This window comes from Cervus elaphus, chromosome 1, assembly GCF_910594005.1.
Source record: "Cervus elaphus chromosome 1, mCerEla1.1, whole genome shotgun sequence".
In the NCBI taxonomy this organism is placed as follows: domain Eukaryota; kingdom Metazoa; phylum Chordata; class Mammalia; order Artiodactyla; family Cervidae; genus Cervus; species Cervus elaphus.
Genome location: NC_057815.1, coordinates 70,877,398 through 70,898,638, shown reverse-complemented (window position 1 = coordinate 70,898,638; position 21,241 = coordinate 70,877,398). Strand labels below are relative to the sequence as shown.

General features: G+C 34.5%; 1 protein-coding gene across 3 annotated transcripts in view; it reads right to left on the bottom strand.

Moving 5' to 3' along the window:
• Nucleotides 1-21,241, bottom strand: part of ANO3 (anoctamin 3) — a 429,104-nt gene that overhangs the window by 170,652 nt on the left and 237,211 nt on the right. For all 3 annotated transcript variants that reach the window (XM_043908234.1, XM_043908242.1, XM_043908249.1), the window contains one exon: nucleotides 16,198-16,316. In XM_043908234.1, coding sequence (XP_043764169.1) covers nucleotides 16,198-16,316 — 119 coding nt within the window. The remainder of the gene's footprint in view (nucleotides 1-16,197; nucleotides 16,317-21,241) is intronic.

Below are 21,241 nucleotides of genomic sequence, written 5' to 3'. Positions count from 1 at the left end.
AGGTTAATACCTCCCTGATTGCCCTGTGTAGCTCCTCTTCCACTATTTAATGACCCACTTAATGACAACTTCTAAGTAGTTATTTAACTTGTTAGTTTATTATCTATTTTCTGACTCCTCCATTAGACATCTACAGGCTTTGCAAGGGTAGGGGTTCTGCCTGTTTTATTCATCAAGAAATATCCAGACTTATAAGGTCTGGCATATGGCAGGATCTCAAAATATAGAGTACGCTGGAGATATTAAGGGAAGATGTCAGGGAATGGTTCTCAAATGTGGGACCAGTACCAGCAACATCAACATCATCTGAGAATTTCTTAGGAAAACAAATTCTCTGGCCTCAACTAGAATTACTGTTATCAGAAGCTCTGGTGTAGAGCTTTGTCACCTGTTTTTTTAACAAGCCCTACAGGTGATTTTCATGTTTCCAGCCTGACAACCACTGTTGCAAGGTATCTGTTTAGAAAAAGAAACATTTTGTTTGAAAGTTGCCACAGCTAAAATTTCTTAGAATGTGAAATCTGAACCTCTGTGTGTGTGTATGTGCTCAAGCGTGTCTGACTCTTTGCAACCCTGTGAACTATAGCCCGCCAGGCTCCTCTGTCCATGGGATTTCCCAGGCAAGAATACTGGAGTGGATTGCCGTTTCCTTCTGCAATTTGAAACTTCAATATCACCAAATGTAATTTCTCATTTATTGACCAAAAAAAAAGCTGAAAAATAATTTTTTAAAAATATTTTAACCTGACAATTAGTGAAGTTTTGCTTATAATTTTGTTTTTAAGGTTATAAAATACACATAATTCTTATAAAATCAAGTAAAATTATGCAGCACATACTCTTCTCTGAAAAAAGTCCTCAAATGTAACGCTACTTTCCTACTGATGGCTGAGTACTAATTCAGTTAAAATCAAGTATAATTATGGAAGAACAAATTTCCTACTTTTCTCAAGATGGTTCATACAATGAATTGTTCAGAATAATGTATCAAACACTTGGTCTTTGAGGTGAATTTTTCCATTAGTGACTTTAGTTATTTTATTTAAGGGGAATCAGTTTTTTACATTTGGAGTGTCCTATGAAATGGAGCTGGTTCACTGAGTAACACAGTATCAGTGGAATTGCAAAGAAGATAGAAAATAAATCACTAAAGGTGGAACTTCAGATTGGATTCAAAACACTTGAATTACCTAACCTGCTATCACTGGATTAAGTGTGACTCTGAATACCATAGAATATGACATATATCCATAGAAAGAATAAAGATAATGAAGCAACTGTAAGTATTCTTTGTAAAAGTCAAAAAGGAACCAAAAGGAAGAGAGAAACAAAATACTGATTGAATTTCTGTAATGTAATAGGCACTATATTATACTAAGTGCTGTTTTTAAAGACTATCATATTATTCTCTTTCCACCCATTTTTATTTGCCAAAATCAAAGGTTTTCTGGTTTTTATAATGAAAACCAAAAGTCAAACCTTTCTAAGCAGATTATGATGGGGTAGACTATGGTTTTTCTACTGAGTTCTCAATGAAATAAACATTTGTTTTTTAACATATGAGCTTTAAATATAATCTTAGTGGGAATAATTGACAGAGAATACATTTTAGCATACTTTTCCTGCCCACTTATTTTTATATTTCATATACTATAAAATGAATCTTTTAAGTATTTATTTTTTTAAAAGAACACTTATTTACATATCAGTGATGATCTATTTTAGATGATCTAACCTTGAATGCAGATTTAGAAGTTGAACCTCTGATCTCCAAAGGGAAGTAGCTGACAATTTTAAACAAAGAAATGAAAGCCTTCAGAATGGGATAAAATTAATTTTATCACCTTTAAATGCATGAGAAAATACAGTAGGTTGAAAAACATTTTGTTCCCTTGTTTAAAACAAAATTAATTTCATAGTTGTGTCACTTGTTTAACATTTAATGTTACAAGAGATGCTTCTTTAAATTCAGATTTTTTTCTCATTCGACTTTGACATATTATTAACTAAAATATCTTGTATAAAAAATAATTTAAGAACATCTTAAAAAGACATACTTTTGTAAGTGATTATACTTTATAAATATTTTGAATCAAGAACAAATTTTAGAGTAGAACTTGTGAATACCTATTTCATTGAAACCAAAAATCAAATGCATTTAAAAATAGTCAAAACTTCAGAGAGGCAGCATCTGTTATGTGAGATAAACACTGATGCTTAAAATATATCCATTTAGATCATATATTTCTTATTTTTAAAAATACATTTCTAGTATTTGAAAGAACAGATATACTCATCTTCAATTCTGAAATCAGTATCTATAATTCTTAGTTGACATCTTACATATTTTTAAGGAAACAGAAAAGTAAAATAGAATTCCTAGATTGATATACTTATTTAAACATACCACAGTCAGAGTTCTGGGTTCAGCTGCATTTGGAATCCTTCATTGCTGACAACAGAGTTTCAAATGACAATCTTCTTCGAAGCACTCTTCAGCTTGACAACAGAAAGTTCTCCCTTCCACCTCCTGCTTTTTCCATTAGCTAGAGTGTTACATATTGAACACTGCACAAAGCATTTGACTGGAGGGTTTTTAGACAACTCTTTAAATGCCTGAGTCTGAATAATGATTAAAAGGGGAAAAAAGATAACACATCATCTCTTTATAAGAACTTCTGTATTTTTTTATTACTTTATTTTAAGGGGGAGTGGTTATGGGGTGGAGTAGGGGGCTGCCTTCGTGTGTCATTGTTTAATAGTGTCTACGTATGATTCATCTAAATGGCATTTAGTTATATAATGTCAGTGACATTTTGATGATTTTACTGTCAATTTTTAATGATCTACTGCATATTCTTAGGTTATTTGAATTAGTTGGGCAGATTAACATAAAAGGTGGGAGGTATGTTTCAGCCTGAATAATAGTGGTCTGACAAACAAAAACTTTTTTTATTGGTGAACCTTTTTTTAATAGGTAATTTTTTTTGATAGCTGAGTGAGGTTGCCTATATACTTTTTTCCAGTTCATGTAAATGGCCACATTTTCTTTTTCACTAGAGAAAGTTACAACAGAACTATTTGTAGTTTTTGAAAAATCCTGTTATCTGTTACTTGATATTGTATTATATTGGCTCTGGGATGAAAACGATGAAGTGTGATTGTAAACTGAAAACAACAGAAGTAATTGTTACCTAAAAAAAAAATAATAAATGAATAAATAGAACTGAACAATTTTGTCCTTCTGTGATTAACATTGACAGGATAAAATGCAACAGAAGGTTATATTTATTTCTGTCAAGAAAACCTCCACAGGATAGCTTGTAATTGAGACTGACAAGACACTGCACTAAGAATCAGCCACTTAATGGATATGGCCCTGAATTAATCAGCATGCTAAAAGTGGATTTTCTAGTTAATCCCACATAATAGAACATTTTAATGTCACACAAGAGTTTGAAACCTTTAAACAACAAATGGAAGATTACTGTAATTCCTATGTCTACACTGTCTGTGTCATCAAGGGGTTAATAAAATCATGCAAGTCTCCATGACTAGGATCCTCACCTGGAATCTTGAATTGCAGCTTGCAAAGAAGTCAACAGTCACAAGACAATTTTTTAAAATTCTACAAGTTTCAGAAGTTGTTTAATAAACACAAGAATACTTAATTTTGTTGATATTTTCTTCCCTTTTAAAATAGTGATAGTGGCTCAGAATGGTCATATTTTGATGGATGCATTTGCTGGCAGGAAGGAGTCTGTAGGCCAGTGTGAATAGAGGCAAAGGGCATGGGGCAGTGAAGGGCTTTAAGCAGCAGAAAAGAGGTGAGTATTTCACAGTTTATTAGGATTTGAGCATAGGAACCTCAATTTTATAGTTTCTTCTTAAGCAGAAAACATGGACAAAAGCATAATATCCATGGTCCCTAGTGAACATGAGGATTCCTGAGTGAGGTGAACATGTTCTCTACCTGATGGACTTGTCTCGTGGGTTCTCCAGGCCCTTGTGCACACCTCCAATACGTTGTTCAGCACAGCACAGAGGCTGAGTGAGGTGGCCTCTATGGACTTCCTGCCGACTGCTTACCTAGCTGTATGATAACAGGATACGTAGCCATTCCCAACTTCCATTTCCTTCAAGATACCCAACTTTTTAAGAGTTGCAAATATAAATGGATGCAGGTCATCAACAAAATCTCTGAAGGATCCTTAATAGATGTTAGCTGTTGTAATTATTTAATGTTATTTTTATTAATGTTCCAATTCCCAGTCCAGTATTCCTTCTGCTACACACACAACCTGGAGAGCCTCAAGTTAGGAGATTAATGAAGCAGACTTGACTTCAGCTGTGTCCAAATAGCATTAGTTTTGATTTGATTTCACTGACTGCCCTTGCATCTCAGCAGGTAGAGAAAGAGTTTGATGTGAGCCTATCATTGACTGACTGTATAAATATCAAGCAGAAGAATTATCTGCACCATTTAACTGGTGTGCCCACACATTAATTTATTAAATTTGCTTTCACGTCCCATAAATGTACATAAGATTCTGCAGACAAGTTATTGCAGCTTTCATTTTAGAGCTAAAGTCCCCCAGGGAGGCTTAGGAGATCTCCCAAGATGAGCTAAATACTCGTGGGGACAACCAGTAAGCTGGTGATTGAGGAAGCCTGTTCTGTGTCTAATTACCAAGACATTCATTCCAGGAGAGAGAACACATCTATGGCATTTTGTTTGTTTTCTTGTATCGCTTATGAAATAAGACAACTTCCTAAATAGGCACATTTTCCCCATATCGTCTTTAAGGGAACAAAAAGACAACAATCCCAACAAAGCCATCCCTCACCTAAATCTATTCTCATAATTAAATGTCTCTTGATCTAGCCTCCTGCTCTGGACATAGCTGTAGGGGCTTTTGTGGAGGAGTAGAATTTTGTGGAGTTTATTTTTTCCCTGATTTACAAGGGTAGTTCCCATACTGTGTGGCAGATGCATTTGAAAACATTTAGATTGCTGATTATTATGTAACCCCAAGAAGTATACACATCCTCCTCTGTGGCTCTTTTGCTAGAAATATTAAGTCTGTAACAAACTCCCTGTAAATTTTTATTTTGTTGATACATGAGTAAATTACAAATAGGTCAGTCCACTCCTGGGATGTAGAGGGTTAGTCACACAATATTAAAATACAGAACTACCTACTTCAGAGCAACATTTTTGGATTTTTGAAATATATGATTAATATATGAGTATGTTTATTATAGTTAACTATTAAGCTGAAGTCAGAAAAGCATAGAGTACTGAGGATAAAGAAACATGCTACAGTCCAATTCTGTTCCTGCCGAGTTTAGAGGCTGGGCAAAAGCTTACCTCTTTAAATCTGATTTTCTTCACTAGTAAAACTACTACTACTTACTTTCCTTATTATGAGAATTAAATTAGATTATATATATATATATATATATATATATATATATAGAGAGAGAGAGAGAGAGAGAGAGAGAGAGAGAGAGAGAGAGAGAGCACTTCTGATGTATAAGTAATGAGTACATCCTAGGGGAAAATCTAAATGCTATTTAATGATAGTTAACATACTAAAAAGCTGAAGTCCTGAATTGCTCTTATCTCACCAGTATAGCAAAGTGGAAAAGCAGTTGTAGAAAACAGAACCATCCTATTTTAAATTCTGCATATGCCCATTTACTAGCTGTGTGAGATTTTTTAAAATAGGAATTATAGTAGTGTAATACTTAACAGTTTACATATAAGAATATGTGAAATAAACTTTAAGTCATGTGAATTTGACCAATCAGTTTAATTTTTTGTACACAATGCTAATAATTTTATTTATGAAAAAGAGCTATATTATTTTTATATAGATGGTATCAAACTGCATTTTAAAACCATTTTCTTATTACATAGTTATACACTGTGATAATTTCACATCATCCTTAAATAATTGGGGACTTATTTTTCAATAGAATATCACCTTATTTAAAGGCATTACTACTTTTAATTTCATTTTTTACTCTTGAACATTTAAGTGCTTTATATTCCCTCCCCCACAATTCCCTTACAAATTACAGTGTGAGAAACATCTTTAAACAATTATTTGGGCTAACATCTAATTAGGTTCTCTGAATAAGTTCCTAGAAGTGGGTCAAAGGAAAGATTATTTTAAGGTTTTTAATCCTTATTGTCAAATTACTTTCCAGATAATTTGGATCAATACACATATCTACCAACAAAAAGTAAAAGTGACAGTTTATAGTATCAATTTTGAGTTTTATTTTTAAAATTATAATTATACATAATTGTATATGTATAATTATAATTATTTGGTTTAAAAATTGTTTACTTTTGTATTTCTGCAATTACTAGTTCTGTTAATCACTTTACATGTTAAAACTATTGTTTTTTAAATTATTTTTTTACTTGTGCATTTATCAATTATATTACTATGATGTCTTTGTAGATTAAGAATATTAACCAACCTTTGGTATATTCTAGTATACTCTATATGTAGAATCTTAAGTTTATCTCTTTCTTCTTAACGCTATTGTAATTTTGATACTAGTAAGTATCTAGCCAACTCCATCAAGATTTCCATGATTAATTTTGTTGCTTGTGTAGAAAATCCCTTTAGAGAAACCATTTTTCCAGTCTGTGATTAGAAAAAAAAAAATGCTTGTTTTATTTTTACACATTCAATTTTGAATTGATTAACTATTTAGCTCTTCAATTCATTTTGGTGTAAGATGTGAGGTAAGCATCTGAAAACATTTTGCGTGAGTGCTAAGTCGTGTCTGATTCTATACCACCCTATGGACTGTGACTTCCCTGGTGGCGCAGGTGGTAAAGCGTCTGCCTACAATGTGGGAGACCTGGGTTCGATCCCTGGGTGGAGAAGATCTCCTGGAGAAGGGAATGGCAACTCACTCTAGTATTCTTAGGCGCCCGGCTAGCTCAGTCGGTAGAGCATGGGGCGCTTAATCCCAGGTTCTCGGGTTTGAGCCCCACGTTGGGCTCATGCAGCGTTTGGGCCTCCCTGGTGGCTCAGAGGTTAAAACATCTGCCTGCAATGAGGGAGACCTGGGTTCGATCCCTGGGTCGGGAAGATCCCCTGGAGAAGGAAATGGCAATCCACTCCAATATTCTTGCCTGGAGAATCCCTTGGACGAAGGAGCCTGGTGGGCTACAGTCCACCTGGTCGCAAAGAGTCGGATACGATTGAGCGACTTCACTTTCACTTTCACTATGGACTGTAGCCCACCAGGCTCCTCTGTCCATGGGATTCTCCAGGCAAGAATACTGGATCGGTTGCCATGCCGTTCTCCAGGGGATCTTCCCGACCCAGGAACCAAACCCACATCTCTTATGTCTCCTGTGTTGGCAGAAGGGGTCTTTACCACAAGCGCCACCTGGGAAGCCTGAAAACATTTTAGAATGAGTGAGTGAAGTCACTCAGTCGTGTCCGACTCTGTGACCCCATGGACTGTAGACTACCAGGCTTCTCTGTCCATGGGATTCTCCAGGCAAGAACACTGGAGTGGGTTGCCATAACCTCTTCCAAATTACTGATCAGTTACTGTGAGAACATTTGCACATTTTTTAAAAGATTGATGTCTTTACAATTTGAAATGCTACTTTTATCACAATACATACACGAACACATGAACACATTTGGGTTTAAACAACTCATAGATAATGTGGAGGGGTTCTAGAAAATCTTATGCTAAATCTTAGGGAAATTAAACACTAGCAATTAGCAAGTATAGAACACACCCTCACCATTTTCTGATGAGGGCTTCTGAGGGTCAAGGTAAGTGATTAAACAGCACAATTGAGGGACATGCCTTCTATGGCCACAGGGAAGATAATGCTCTCCTCAGTATCAAAGAGTCTGCAGACAAGATCAGGTATTTGTTAGACTGCTTAAAAAGGAGTCTTTTTAAAACTAGGGAAGAAGATAAATTTAAAATACTGGCAAAAACATTAAGAAACCAAAATGATTTCTTGCATGTCCCACGGTTTACACAAAAATAAAATATTTAAAAAATAATAATAATAAATAAAATAAAGTATTTAGGGTACAGTTTCCCACAATGAAATTATTAAATATAAACAAGTATTATCTCAGGTCCTAAGTTAGGGAAATATTAGCATTTTCTTTAGAAACTATCTCAATAAATGCAAATAATTAGTATTTAATTTCACATATACTTGTCAGCTGAAGCAGCCATACTGGGTCAAGTTTAGTCATTTACCTTGTATTTTAAATTAATATTATCTTATAATTACTGGGGCAAAGTAGGCAAATTCAGAATATTAACACCTACACATTATTTGAAGACAAAGAACCATTGAATTGAATTAAACAACTGCCAATGTCCACAGGAAAGGTACACTGTAAAAGACCATAGAGACCATCTGCCTGCATCATCACCATTATATGATCTGTGCTTCTCCAGCCTTAGAAAATTATTTCTGTTACCAATTTAGTTAAAGATGAACATCATCTGCCAATGAAAGTAGACACAGTCAAATTGAATGGCCTTGTGATTCAAATTTAATGAACTGCTAAAATATTCATATCAGGATTTCCCTTGGTCTATAACCCCTTTCCTGTCTGATATGATACCCAAAGTCCCTTAAGGGGGGGGAGTCACTATAATTTGAAATATAGATTTATATTCTCAGATATTATTAGCAACATCTATAGTTATTTTTGGCATCCTGAGGGACAGTAGCAGCAGTAAACTCTTCATTAATGTCTAGTACACAAGCCACTGATTCTGCTTCACAGCTTCATTCCTTGTAATCTAGATTAATCACAGACATTCTCAGTAAACTGTCCACATCTAGAAGCCTCAGCTGGTATGAAGTATATGATTCCTTGATGGAGAAGGATTTTGTTTCTCAGAACCATCCAGTTGGTTATTGGACCTTATCGTCATGTGTTATTCATAGTTCTCTCTATACTAATGAGACAGAGATAGGAAATATTTACCGAAATCATCTTAAAAAGAATCCCTCTCTCCTCTAAAACTTTGCTTGCAGTCTGCCCAGGTGCTCCAGTCTATAAACCCATAGAATTGCTCCTTTTCTCACATTACATTATTAATTTTCTCCCTCAATTTTCTTGTCTACACATGTGTGACAGAGTCTTTTTGTCAAAATGTTAGAAAGGAAATAAACTTGCCTTTAAAAAAGCTAGTTCTTCACCAATTTTAATGGGTGTTTGGAACATTGCTAACAATACACATATGGTTTAATGGAAGGTAATCTTGGAATTCTGCATTGATTCAAAGGTATAAAAAAACTACTTTTGTAAATAGAGTTTTATTAAAAAAGATAATTTAAGAAAATGTTAGATCCCTAGATTTCTCGTGATTTAGGTTATGACATTAAGATGTACTTGGGCTCTATAGAATTATAACATGGGTATGTGTGGAAAACTCGGGGACAATTTTGCAAATGTTCCCTTTCCAGTGAGAAAGAATTCATTTTACATTCACAATCACTGGTGTCAGCAAATATGCTACCCTCTAACATTTATGGCTCCAATATGTATTGTGGAGAAATAAACCATCCCCAAATAAGTTTTATTTAGCTCAGGAATCTGTGAGCAGGCTGGGCCCAGTTGTGTAGTTCTCCTGGTCTCAGCTAGACCTTCTGTGGGTTCTAGCTGGATTCTTTCACATCTCTGTGTCAGCTGGGACAACTGGACTCACTAGGCTTCAGTCCTTATTATCCTCTTGCAGGATGGCTCTCACATTCCTATGATGGAGGCAGAGTGCCAAGAGGAATAATGGGAGTGCCAGATCTTTCAAGTTCAAGGCTCAGCACTGGGACATTGTCACTTCTGCAGGCAATCTATTGATCAAAGCCCAAGGCCAGTCCAGTAAGAGTGCACCTGTTGGATGGGAGAATCTGCAAAGTTCCACTGAAAATATTGTAGGTATAGGGGAGAGGAAAGGGCTGTGGCCAATTTTCTATCTACTGCAATGCCCCAGAGATATTTAAATACAGCCTTTATTATAAAGCTTGAGGCTAGATAAATCTAGACTTATCTCATATCCAGTATAATCTCTAATTTCTAAAGCCTCTTAGCTTTCTCCATTTATATGCATGCCCACCTCCTGAACTGCATCCCACTACATGGACAGCAAGACCTGTCCATGTTTGCCATCTTTCTCTGTCCTCTGTCCTGTGGTGTCAAACTCTGCTCATAGTGGGTTAAAAATAAATAAAAAATATGTCCTATTAACATATCAATATCATTTCATCATATTAGATATCAGTATCATGAGTTTAATCTCTGAAATATTAAGGAATTTTAGTGTAAATGATATGTGCCTAAAGTTAATAACTTGAAGAAAATATTCTAAAGAAATAATTCATTTTACTGAAGATAATTTTAGAGCAAACTGTAGTATCTTACAAATATATTTGACTCACAAAATTATCAGAAGCAGTGGATTTATGGTCAAAGCAAAATTCACCACACTGACTCAAGATCATTCAGGAAATGTTTGCACAATGGCTGACAAAACAAATTCTCAAGCAGATGTATAGTCTACCTATACAATAACCAGTAAACTAATCAGGTGGATTTCTATATTTATTTATTTGTTTTTACTATTGATAAACTCAACAGGACTTCCTCATAAATTCAATGTAAGACACCACTTTGACACATTTGGAGTTATTTCCTAGAACCTAGTTTTTATAGCTGATGGCAATCTTGTTAGAAATTTCTATTTGTTTTCTATAATCTAACACTTGTTATGATTTACAATGTAGTTTACGTTGGGAGCCATTTTCCTCTGTGAATCTTTGTTCCCTTTCTGCTGACTTTTTATAAACTTGTTTTTTCATCTCTAAAACATAATTGAATAACTTTTATGAAGAAATAAAATATCAGTTACACTGTATAAAATGCATAGGACAGGTTGCAACCAGTACAGTTATCCCAAGCAAATAACATAATGCACAGATCTTCAGCCATACGTCTAGATACATAGAGATTAATTATGTGCTAATTTGAACCATATGAAAGTTGCTATTTTGTAGGTCACAAGTGAATGGATGTTGTCAATTTCCTAAAAGCCAGCTTAAAATATATGTACATACACGTACACACATATATATGCATATCATTTAATGATGGGATGAAACATCAATAACCTCAGATGTGCAAACGACACCATCCTTATGGCAGAAAGTGAAGAAGACTTAAAGAGCCTCTTATTGAAGGTTAAAGAGGAGGTTAAAAAATGTTTGCTCCTTGGAATAAAAGCAATGAAACCTAGACAGCGTATTAAAAAGCAGAGACATCACTTTGCCTACAAAGGTCTGTATAGTCAAAGCTATTGTTTTTCCAGTAGTCATGTATGGATGTGAGAGCTGAAAAATAAAAAAGACTGAGTGCCGAAGAATTGATGCCTTCAAACTGTAGTGCTGGAGTCTTGAGAGTCCAGACTGCAAGGAGATCCAACCAGTCCATCCTAAAGGAAATCAGTCCTGAATATTCATTGGAAGGACTGATGCTGAAGCTGAAGCTCTAATACTTTGGCCACCTGATGCAAAGTGCTGACTCATTGGAAAAGACCCTGATGCTGGGAAAGACTGAAGGCAAAAGAAGAAGGGGATGGCAGAGGATGAGATGGTTGGGTGGTACTATCAACTCAATGAACATAATTTGGACCAAACTCCTGGTAACTACTGAAGGACAGTGAAGCCTGGCATGCTGCAGTCCTTGGGGTCACAAAGAGCTGGACATGACTGAGCAAACAACAGCAGAACTGAACAACAACAGCATAGTTATAAACTAAGGTTATTCAGATACTTGTTCAAACAATAGATATATAGGTCATTGCTTTTTTGAGGTTCTCTCTGATAAATGTACATAAAGAATACACCTAAGAAGATTATTTTGCCTTTCATTTATAGATAAGCTTTTCAAGCAAGTAGCCTAGCTAAATGTATTTTAAACATCTTTTTTCTTCTTTTGGAATAGAACTACTTATTCAAGTTGGATTTGTGCTGCACCTTAACCTATAAAATGGATGAAAGTGGACATATTTTCATAGAAGATAGAAGAGTGAATCCAAAAACCTCCAGACGATGCACTACATTTTCAAATTTGAATAGAAGTGTAATAGAACTAACAGGACTTTAGGTTAGGATTACTGGACTGGACTACTGTGGTATATTACCATCATCACACACCACTCTCTTATTTTGCTGTCAAAAAAACAAAAGATGTCTGCAGGTGTAATTATTTCTTCTTAACTTGAATATTCTAAAGTTCAAGTCTAGTCTAGAGATTTGGGAATTGGTGACTGTGGAGCAGAAATGGAATGGAAGGTGTCATTGGCAGTGGTGGTTTAGTTGCTAAGTCGTGTCCAACTCTTGCAATCCCATGGACTATATCCCACCAGGCTCCTCTGTCCTTGGGATTTTCCAGGCAAGAATACTGGAGTGATTTGCCTTTTCCTTCTCCAGTGGATCTTCCCAATCCAGGGATCAAACCTGGGTTTCCTGCACTGTAGGCAGATTCTTTACTGACTGAGCTACCAGGGAAGCCCAAAGAGAGGGAAGGAAAGCATAGAATGAAAAGAGACTGAAATCATAAAGGGAAGAAAACATGGTGGCATGTGCTAATTTTTAAAGACACAGATAACACAAATTTTATTTAATCTTAATTCATTTTTTAATTATTTGAAGCATATCATATTTGTATTGCTACTCATTGGTGCTAAAAGTATCTTAAGGTAAAATATCTGCTTTTCCTCAATTTTTCTTATGGCTTCTTTCAGGCTCAGGTCTCTTGGAACAATGCTTTAGATATAGTTGTTGTTTGTTATTGTTCAGTTTCTAAATCATGTCCAACTCTTTGTGACCCCATGGACTGTAGCCCACCAAACTCCCCTGCCCAGGGGATTTCCCAGGCAAGAATAGTAGATTGGGTTGCCATTTCCTTCTCCAGGGAATCCTCCCAACCCAGAGGTTGAACCTGTGTCTCCTGCATTGGCAAGTGGATTCTTTACCACTGAGCCACTCAACTCTCAAAACATCCACAGGGCCAATCAGATAGTACATAGAGAGTCAAATGAAGTAAACATCGGGAGATAAACTACCGATTTGTGAAGACAATCTAAGAAATATCAGCACAAAATAGTATCCTTACTTAACAAAATCAAACCAAAGATGAATGAATAAACCTGGCACAAATATTTATTTCTGTGTCTACTTATTACAGTTCAGAATCATTATAACAGTAAGATTTAAATTGTGCCATATTTCATCACTAACACACTGATGGTAATGAATGAAGGGATTTGTAAAATTAATCCAGGTCAAACCAAATCAAATATCACAGAAAAAGATATTTTCAAGGAAATGATTACTGGTTATTTTCCATGCAGTGACAACTAAAAGCTAAGTCATTCCTTATGTTAACATCCAAATTTCTTTTACTAAGGTATTCCCACTTTAATCAGTAAGCAATTTAAGAAAACATGAAGTGAACTTGGACTGAGTCAATACTTGTCTTGGAAAGCATCGAAAGGGGATGATGGTATTTGGTGCTGGATGACTTTACTCAGATACTTTGAAGAACCCACAAAAGAATTTTGAGGGATGGTAGGATTGCTGGAACCAGAGATTTTAAAAACTGAACCCCAACCCAGTGATTTGTTGATGAATTATAGTTTCAACACAGTATTCTCAACATCCAAGTTGTTATAGAAACCTTTCATAATGTTTCAAAATCTGCAAATCAGTGTGATACACCACATTAACAAACTGAAAAATAATGGTTATATAATCAGCTCCATAGATGCAGAAAAAGTTATTTGACAAAATTCAACATCCATTTATGATAAAAACTCCCATAAAAATGAGTATAGAGGGAACATATTTCAACATATATGACAAACCTACAGTTAACATCATACTCAACAGTGGAAAGCTTGAAAGCGTTTGTTCAGGGACAAGAGAAGGCTGATCATTCTCACCACTTTCATTTAACACAGTCTTGGAAGTTCTAGCCACAACAATCAGACAATAAAAATAAGCACAAAGAATCCCAAATGGAAAGGAAGAAATAAAACTGTCAATATTTGCAGATGATATGAAACTTTGTAAAGCTATAGCCTACAAATTAATGTACAGAAATATGTTATATTTCTATATACTAACAACAAACAACTAGAAACAGAAATTTTTAAAAAATCATATTTGCGGTTGCATCAAAAAAAATAAAACATCGAGGAATAAGACTATCTAAGGAGGTAAAAGATATACTTGCAAAACTGATACTGATGAAAGTAACTAAAGACCAGATAAACAGATGAAAATATATATTAATACCATACTTATGGGCTGAAAGAATTAATAACGTTAAAATGATCATACTACCCAAGGCTTTCCACAGATTCAACACAATCGCTATCGAAATACCAATGGCAGTTTTCACAGAACTAAAACAAATAATTCTAAAATTTGTATGGAACCACAAAAGACCCCCAAATAGCCAGAAACAATCTTGAGAAAGAAGAACAAACCTAGAGGAATCGTGCTTTGTGATTTCAAACTATACTACAAGTTAAAGTAATCAAAACCACATGTTACTGGCACAAAAACAAACACAGATATCAATGGAACAGAACAATGAATCTGTGACAAAGGAGGCAACAACATACAATGGGAAAGACAGTCTCTTCAATAAATGATGTTGGAAAAACCAAACAGCTACATACAAATAGGTCAAACTGGACTACTTTCTCACACCATTCACAAAAGTAAATTAGAAATGGATTAAAGATATAAATGCAAACCCAAAACCATGAAACTTCTAGGAGATAATATGGGCAGCATGCTCTTTGACATTAATCTCAACGATATTTTCTATATATGTCTCCTTAGACAAGGGAAACAAAAGCAAAAATAAACAAATGGGACTACATTACATTAAAAATCCTTTGCACAGTGAAAGAAACTGTCAACAAACTAAAAAGGTTCTCCAGGGGATCTTCTCAACCGAGGGACTGAACCCACATCTCTTGCCCTGGCAGGCAGATTCTTTACTTCTGGGCCACCAGGGAAGCCCATATGGAATATTACTCAGCCATAAAAAATAAAATATTCCCATTTGTAACAACGCGGAAGGACCTAGAGACCTAGAGAGCATCATGCTTACTGAAGTAAATCAGGCAGAGAAAGAAAGTAAAACACTGTATGATTTCACTTACATGTCGAATCTAAAAAACAAAATAAAAGGATAAATATAAAACAGAATTATAGACAGGAAGGACAGGTGATTGCCGGGGGACGGGGGGGAGGAGGGGAGGAAAGAAGTAAGGGAGATTAAAAGGTACAAACTTCAAGTTGCAAAGTAACTGAGTCATGGGTATGAAATACAGTGTGGGGAATAGAGTCAATAACTACATTATATCTTTATATGGTGAAAAATGAAAGTGAAAGTCACTCAGTCGTGTCCAACTCTTTGCGTACCCATGGACTATACACATGATAAATATAATGAACACTGCTGTATGCTGTATATAAAAGTTGTTAAGAGTAAATTCTAAGAGTTCTTATTATAAGAAATATATTTCTGTCTCTTTGATTTCGCATCTATATGAGATGATGAATGTTTACTCAACTTATTCTGGTAACCGTTTCATGATGTATGTAAGTCAAATAATTATACTGTATACCTTAAACTTATAAAGTGCTGTGTCAATTATATCTCAACAAAACTTGAAGAAAACCAAAAAATTTGTCAAGCTGACAGCGATTCTAATTTTACAAATGATGAAAACAAGGCTAAGTGAGTTTGATTGACTTGCTCAAGTTACCACAACTATAAGTATTGGAACTGCAGTTCAAATATTGGCCCACTTGATAATAAAATTCATGCTCTCATTAAACCATGGTGTCTTTCAAAAAACAGGAAAGAAGATGGAATAAACCTCTAAAAAAATTACTGAATAATTTTATGCTTTAGAATGTCTATAAAATTCTATCGATAATATAAATGGATATGATGTCTACACATAACTTTTCAGTTTTGAGTCCTGTGCAGCCTCATTCTCTCCAGGAAATATCAACTGAAATTAAAAAGAACTGTATGGATTTAGATGTTAGAGACCTCAATGACTTATAGATTGTTTAGTTTGCATTACCTTAGGCAATCTGGGCTTGGGTTCAGAATTATTTTTAGGAACAAAGTCTTTAATGAGGCGAGATCGGTCATAATTAGCATGCTCTGATTCATCCGTGAAATCCTTATCTTTTCCTAGGGCTAGAAAAGAGAAAGAGAAAATTACATCCATTTTTATCCTTCTTTCTTTTCTTTCTCCTTAAATATAATCATCTCTTTTTTCCCCATGTTTTCTCAAGGTTTAACCAAGAATAATTTTCATATGACCCATATATCCAATAAATAAGCAAAAAAAGGTAATAATACGGAGTCTTGCCAGTAACTTTCAGAAAAAATGAAATGCATCTCTGTCATTTAGTGTACTTAAACATTTTGAAAACAAAGTTAACGTCATGCAAATGCAACTGGATGTTATCTCTTTTGAACTTGAAAATAGAGATAGTTGTAAGAATTCAATACAATTTTGCTTTTTAAGGCAAATTTTACACATTTATTTGCTTAATTAAAAAGACTACACGTTTTGGTCATTCTTTTTAATTGCTGTTTTTTTTTTAAATTGTTGTTTTATAAATATGAACTTGACTTAAGAGAGTAAGAAGTCTAAGAAATCATATAAGAAATGCTAACAAACTTTACAAGAAAGATTAAAAAATATTAGGAGATTGAAACGGAACCACAACAGCAAAAAAGGAGCAAGAACATTGAATATAGTAATTACCACTGGAAAAATCAAAAAGGGTAACCCATATAAGAAGCTATATGAACAATGAGCAAGATATAATCAATGTAAAAGAGTATAAAATAGAAAATATCCATGGTGATTGCAAGCATCACCAAGAACTAGTGACACATTTCACAAAATTTGTGTTCTAGGTGATACAAATATCTCTCCAAATTAAAAAACAGATTCCTAAATATTTAGTCTTTTCAAATAAATCAAAATGGAATTATTGTAATTATTTTACTCAATCTGTCGTTAACCTGTCAACAACAAGTTTTGACACAGAAAACTATACATAGTTCTTTCAAGAGTTCAGTCATGTGACTCAGTATTGTAGCAAAATAAAAAATTTTGTTTATACTACATGCATTACTTTCATTAGCAATGCTTAAAATCTACTATAACATATAGCATGTGATGCATAGCTAGCAGTATCAAGTTATTAGCAGCGGTATGAACTAAGAATGAACAGATCATTATATATCTTAGGATATAATTAACTACCAATTACATTAACATGCTCTAGGCATTTGACTTATACCTATATACCTATTAATAATAGCTATCACTCATGGATGGCTAATATTTGCTGACCGTATACTAAGAGCCGGAAACTTTACATATATAATTTTCTTTAATCCTTATAACAACTCTAGTAGTGTGTATGGTTTTTATCTATGCAATGATAAATAAACTAAGGCATATGCAACTTAAGTAGCAGGGCAAAGTTGCTGAACCATTAAGGGGTACATCAAACACATCCAAATTGATGCCAAAGCTGATGTTTGTGAACATACTATGTGTCCCAAGACTTAGGCAAGGGTTTCTCAGGTGGTGCAGTGATAAAGACTCTGTCTGCAGTGCAGGAGATGCAGGAGACATGGGTTCGATCTTATGTGCCTTCACAATAAGTTAGTAAAGTTTTGGAACAAAGTGTGTCAATATGTTTTAACAGAAAGACTGGAGGGTAATCCTAAAGTTATAATCTGAAAGAAAGAAATCTACTTTCACAAGCATGTTCAACAAGCCTATGGACACTAAAGTACAGAAACCGCTGCCACCTTGATAAACAGCAACTCAGTTCTTCTGTCAACACAGGCCAGAATCCTGACTCCTCATTTCCTCTTACCACCATGTCTGCTTCTTAAGCAAACTGTGTTAATTTAGCACAAAGCATAATTTTTCCACTTTGCCTTACTCTTTAGCACATATCACTACCTGATATGCTGTACAATTTCACTTATTTATCTTCATTTATGATCTGTTTCCCTCAGTAAGGTATTTGTGCACTGAGGTTTTACTTTTTCACCTTTGTTGCCTTTTTGTTCACTGCTTCATCCCTAATGTCTAGAACAACTAAGGACATTTAGCTGTCATTGAATATTTATTTGCTGAATAAATGGATTTAAATGTTCAACAAATCTTATCTGAAGCATCTTCAAATTAGATCTAGAAACTGATCATCTGTCAATATCTGATAATAGTTTCTTAATCTAAGCTATCACTCTATCTTGAGTAGAAGTCTGTAAGAGTCTCCCTTACTGATCTTCCTATTTCTATGCTTTGTCTCTATTACATGGCAGTCAGAGTAGCTCTTTTACAACCTAGGTTAAATCACATTAATGTTTACTCAAAACCCCCCAATAATTTTGTAGCTCTAAGTAATAGTCATGGTCCAGATTAGGACATGTATGAAATATCAGTCTTCTTCCCACCATATCTCATCCTTGTCCCAAACTCTACCCTCCCTCCCTCCAATGCAGCCACCCCATTCCCTGATGAAAAATATACTCTCACCACAGGGCCTTTGCACTTGCTCCTCTCTCTGCAAGAATGCTCAATCCCTTTTTCATCCAGACTTCTGCTCACATCATCACATGAGAGAATCTCTCCTTGAGAGATTTTTAAAAGATCTCCTTTAGAGATCTTTCTAAAGTAGAACTTTCCATAGTTCTCTGTCTTCTCATAAAGTTTTATTACTTTTATTAGCACCTGACATAACATGATAACATACACATATACAAAACATATATACTACATATGTACATATATCAGCAACTGACATTGCTATAACATAGATACATAATGTGGTATACATTTATCCTATCTATATATCTATATATATCATGTGCATATGCATATATGTGTATATACTTAAAATGAATATGTACATGTTCTACATGCATATATTTGTACTGGTGCCTATATAAAGGACAAAGAACAAAGTATATATGTAGAGAGAGAGTACTGATAGATGGTCATTTGTCTCTTCTCACTATAAGTGCTATTGGTGAGGTGATTGTTTTGTTCACTGCTTCACACCCATTATTTAGCTTACTGTTTAGCATCTCATAAGTACTTAGTATCTGTTGAATAAATTGATGAATAGATGGTACACTTATATGTGGGAATATTTTCCATCTGTTAAATTGCTAATTTTACAGACTGAAAACTCATAGAAATGTTTAAAATAAGTAAGTTAAAAATTTGTTTTTCTTAATTTTGATATATTTTATTTCAAATATGTTTTCTCTTATGAATGAAACTTTTGTGACACTATGCAAACTTAAGGACAAAGAGTGACAACTACAGTATGTTAAGAATGTGAAACATTTTCTTACTTTGGCAGAAGAATGGTAGTTTTCCCCTCACCCTAGACCTTTTTCTACTATTCTTGCCAGAAGCTTATGTGTATCATAAATAGCAGAATTAAAAAAAAAAAAAAACTGCAGTTGGTATTAACACCAACAAACATCTGTGACAATGAAGAGGACCACATTGCATTTGATTAATAAAGTGAATCCCTCTTCCATTAGAAGAATTATCTGAAATATAAACAAAACCTACTGATGTGTTTTGGTTCTTATCGAGGACACAGACCCTTGTTAGTGTGAAATATGCCCCACATGGTAAAGATCTATTAAATTTCAAACAAACTGAATAATTTCAACAACACTAAATTACAATACCAAATGCATATTTCATTGTCTTAAGATGCTTTTCCCCCGCATTTTAGCATTTCTGAAATCAGGATGGGGTCAACAGTCCATGTTGGACCGTAAAGAGGACTGAAAACCAAGGAATTGATGCTTTCAAATTGTGGTGCTGAAGACCCTTGAGAGTCCCTTGGACAGTAAGGAGATCAAACCAGTCAAGCCTAAAGAAACTCCACCCTGAATATTCATTGGGAGGACTGATGATAAAGCTGAAGCTCCAATACTCTGGCCACCTGATGCAAAGAGCCAAGTCACTGGAAAGACCCTGTTGCTGGGAAAAAATTGAGTGTCGGAAGAGAAGGGGAAAAAAGAGGATGAGACAGTTGGATGGCATCATCGGCTCAATGGACATGAGTTTGAAAAAACTCCGGGAGACAGTGAAGGACCGGGAAGCATGGCATGCTGCAGTCTATGGGGTCACAGAGTAAGACATGACTGAGCAACTGAACAAGAGCAACAATCCATATCTCCTAAAAGTGATTATTAATTTGATGATGCTTTTCACAATTGCTAGTGTCTTAAAATCCAGTAAATTTGATAATTAAGAAAAACAGACTTTCAAAAGACAAAAACATTTAACCTCTGTCTGGTATAGTAGAAAACAGGTAATTTTGATTATGACAAATTTGATTATGACAACTACTGTTACTCTCCAGTAGCTGACTGGTAGAAAGACATACACTCTTAAAAAATAGACAATTGGATTTTATCAAAATAAAAAATCTGTACTTTAAAGAATACCATCAAGAAAAAGAGACAACCTTTAGAATATGAGAAAATGTTTGCATATTATATATTGAATAAGGGACTTGTATATATGTATATACAACTCTTACAAATGAATAATAGACAAACAACCCAGTTTGAAAATGGGCAAAAAATCTGAACAGACATTTCTTTGAAAATATATATAAGAGGTTCAAAGGAAAAAATAACATGAAAAGGTGTTCAATATGATTAGTGCTCAAGGAAATGCAAATCTAACCCACAATGAGAGCACTTCATATCCACTAGGATGTATATAATAAAAAAGAGTGTTGATGAGAATGTTGAGAAACTGAATCTTTATATAATGTTGATGAGAATGAAAAATGGTGAAGCTGTTGTGGAAAACAGTCTGGCAGTCTTCAAAATGTTTAACACAGAGTCACCACATGATCTTGCATTCTACTTCTAGGTATAATATTCAAGAGAAGTGAAAACATAATTTCATGAAAAATTTGTGCATGAATGCTCCTAGAAGCATTGTCCATAATAGCCAAAAAGTCAAAAAAATACAAATGTCCATAATCTCATGAATGGATAAATAAAATATGGTTTAATCAATATAATAGAATATTATTCAGCAA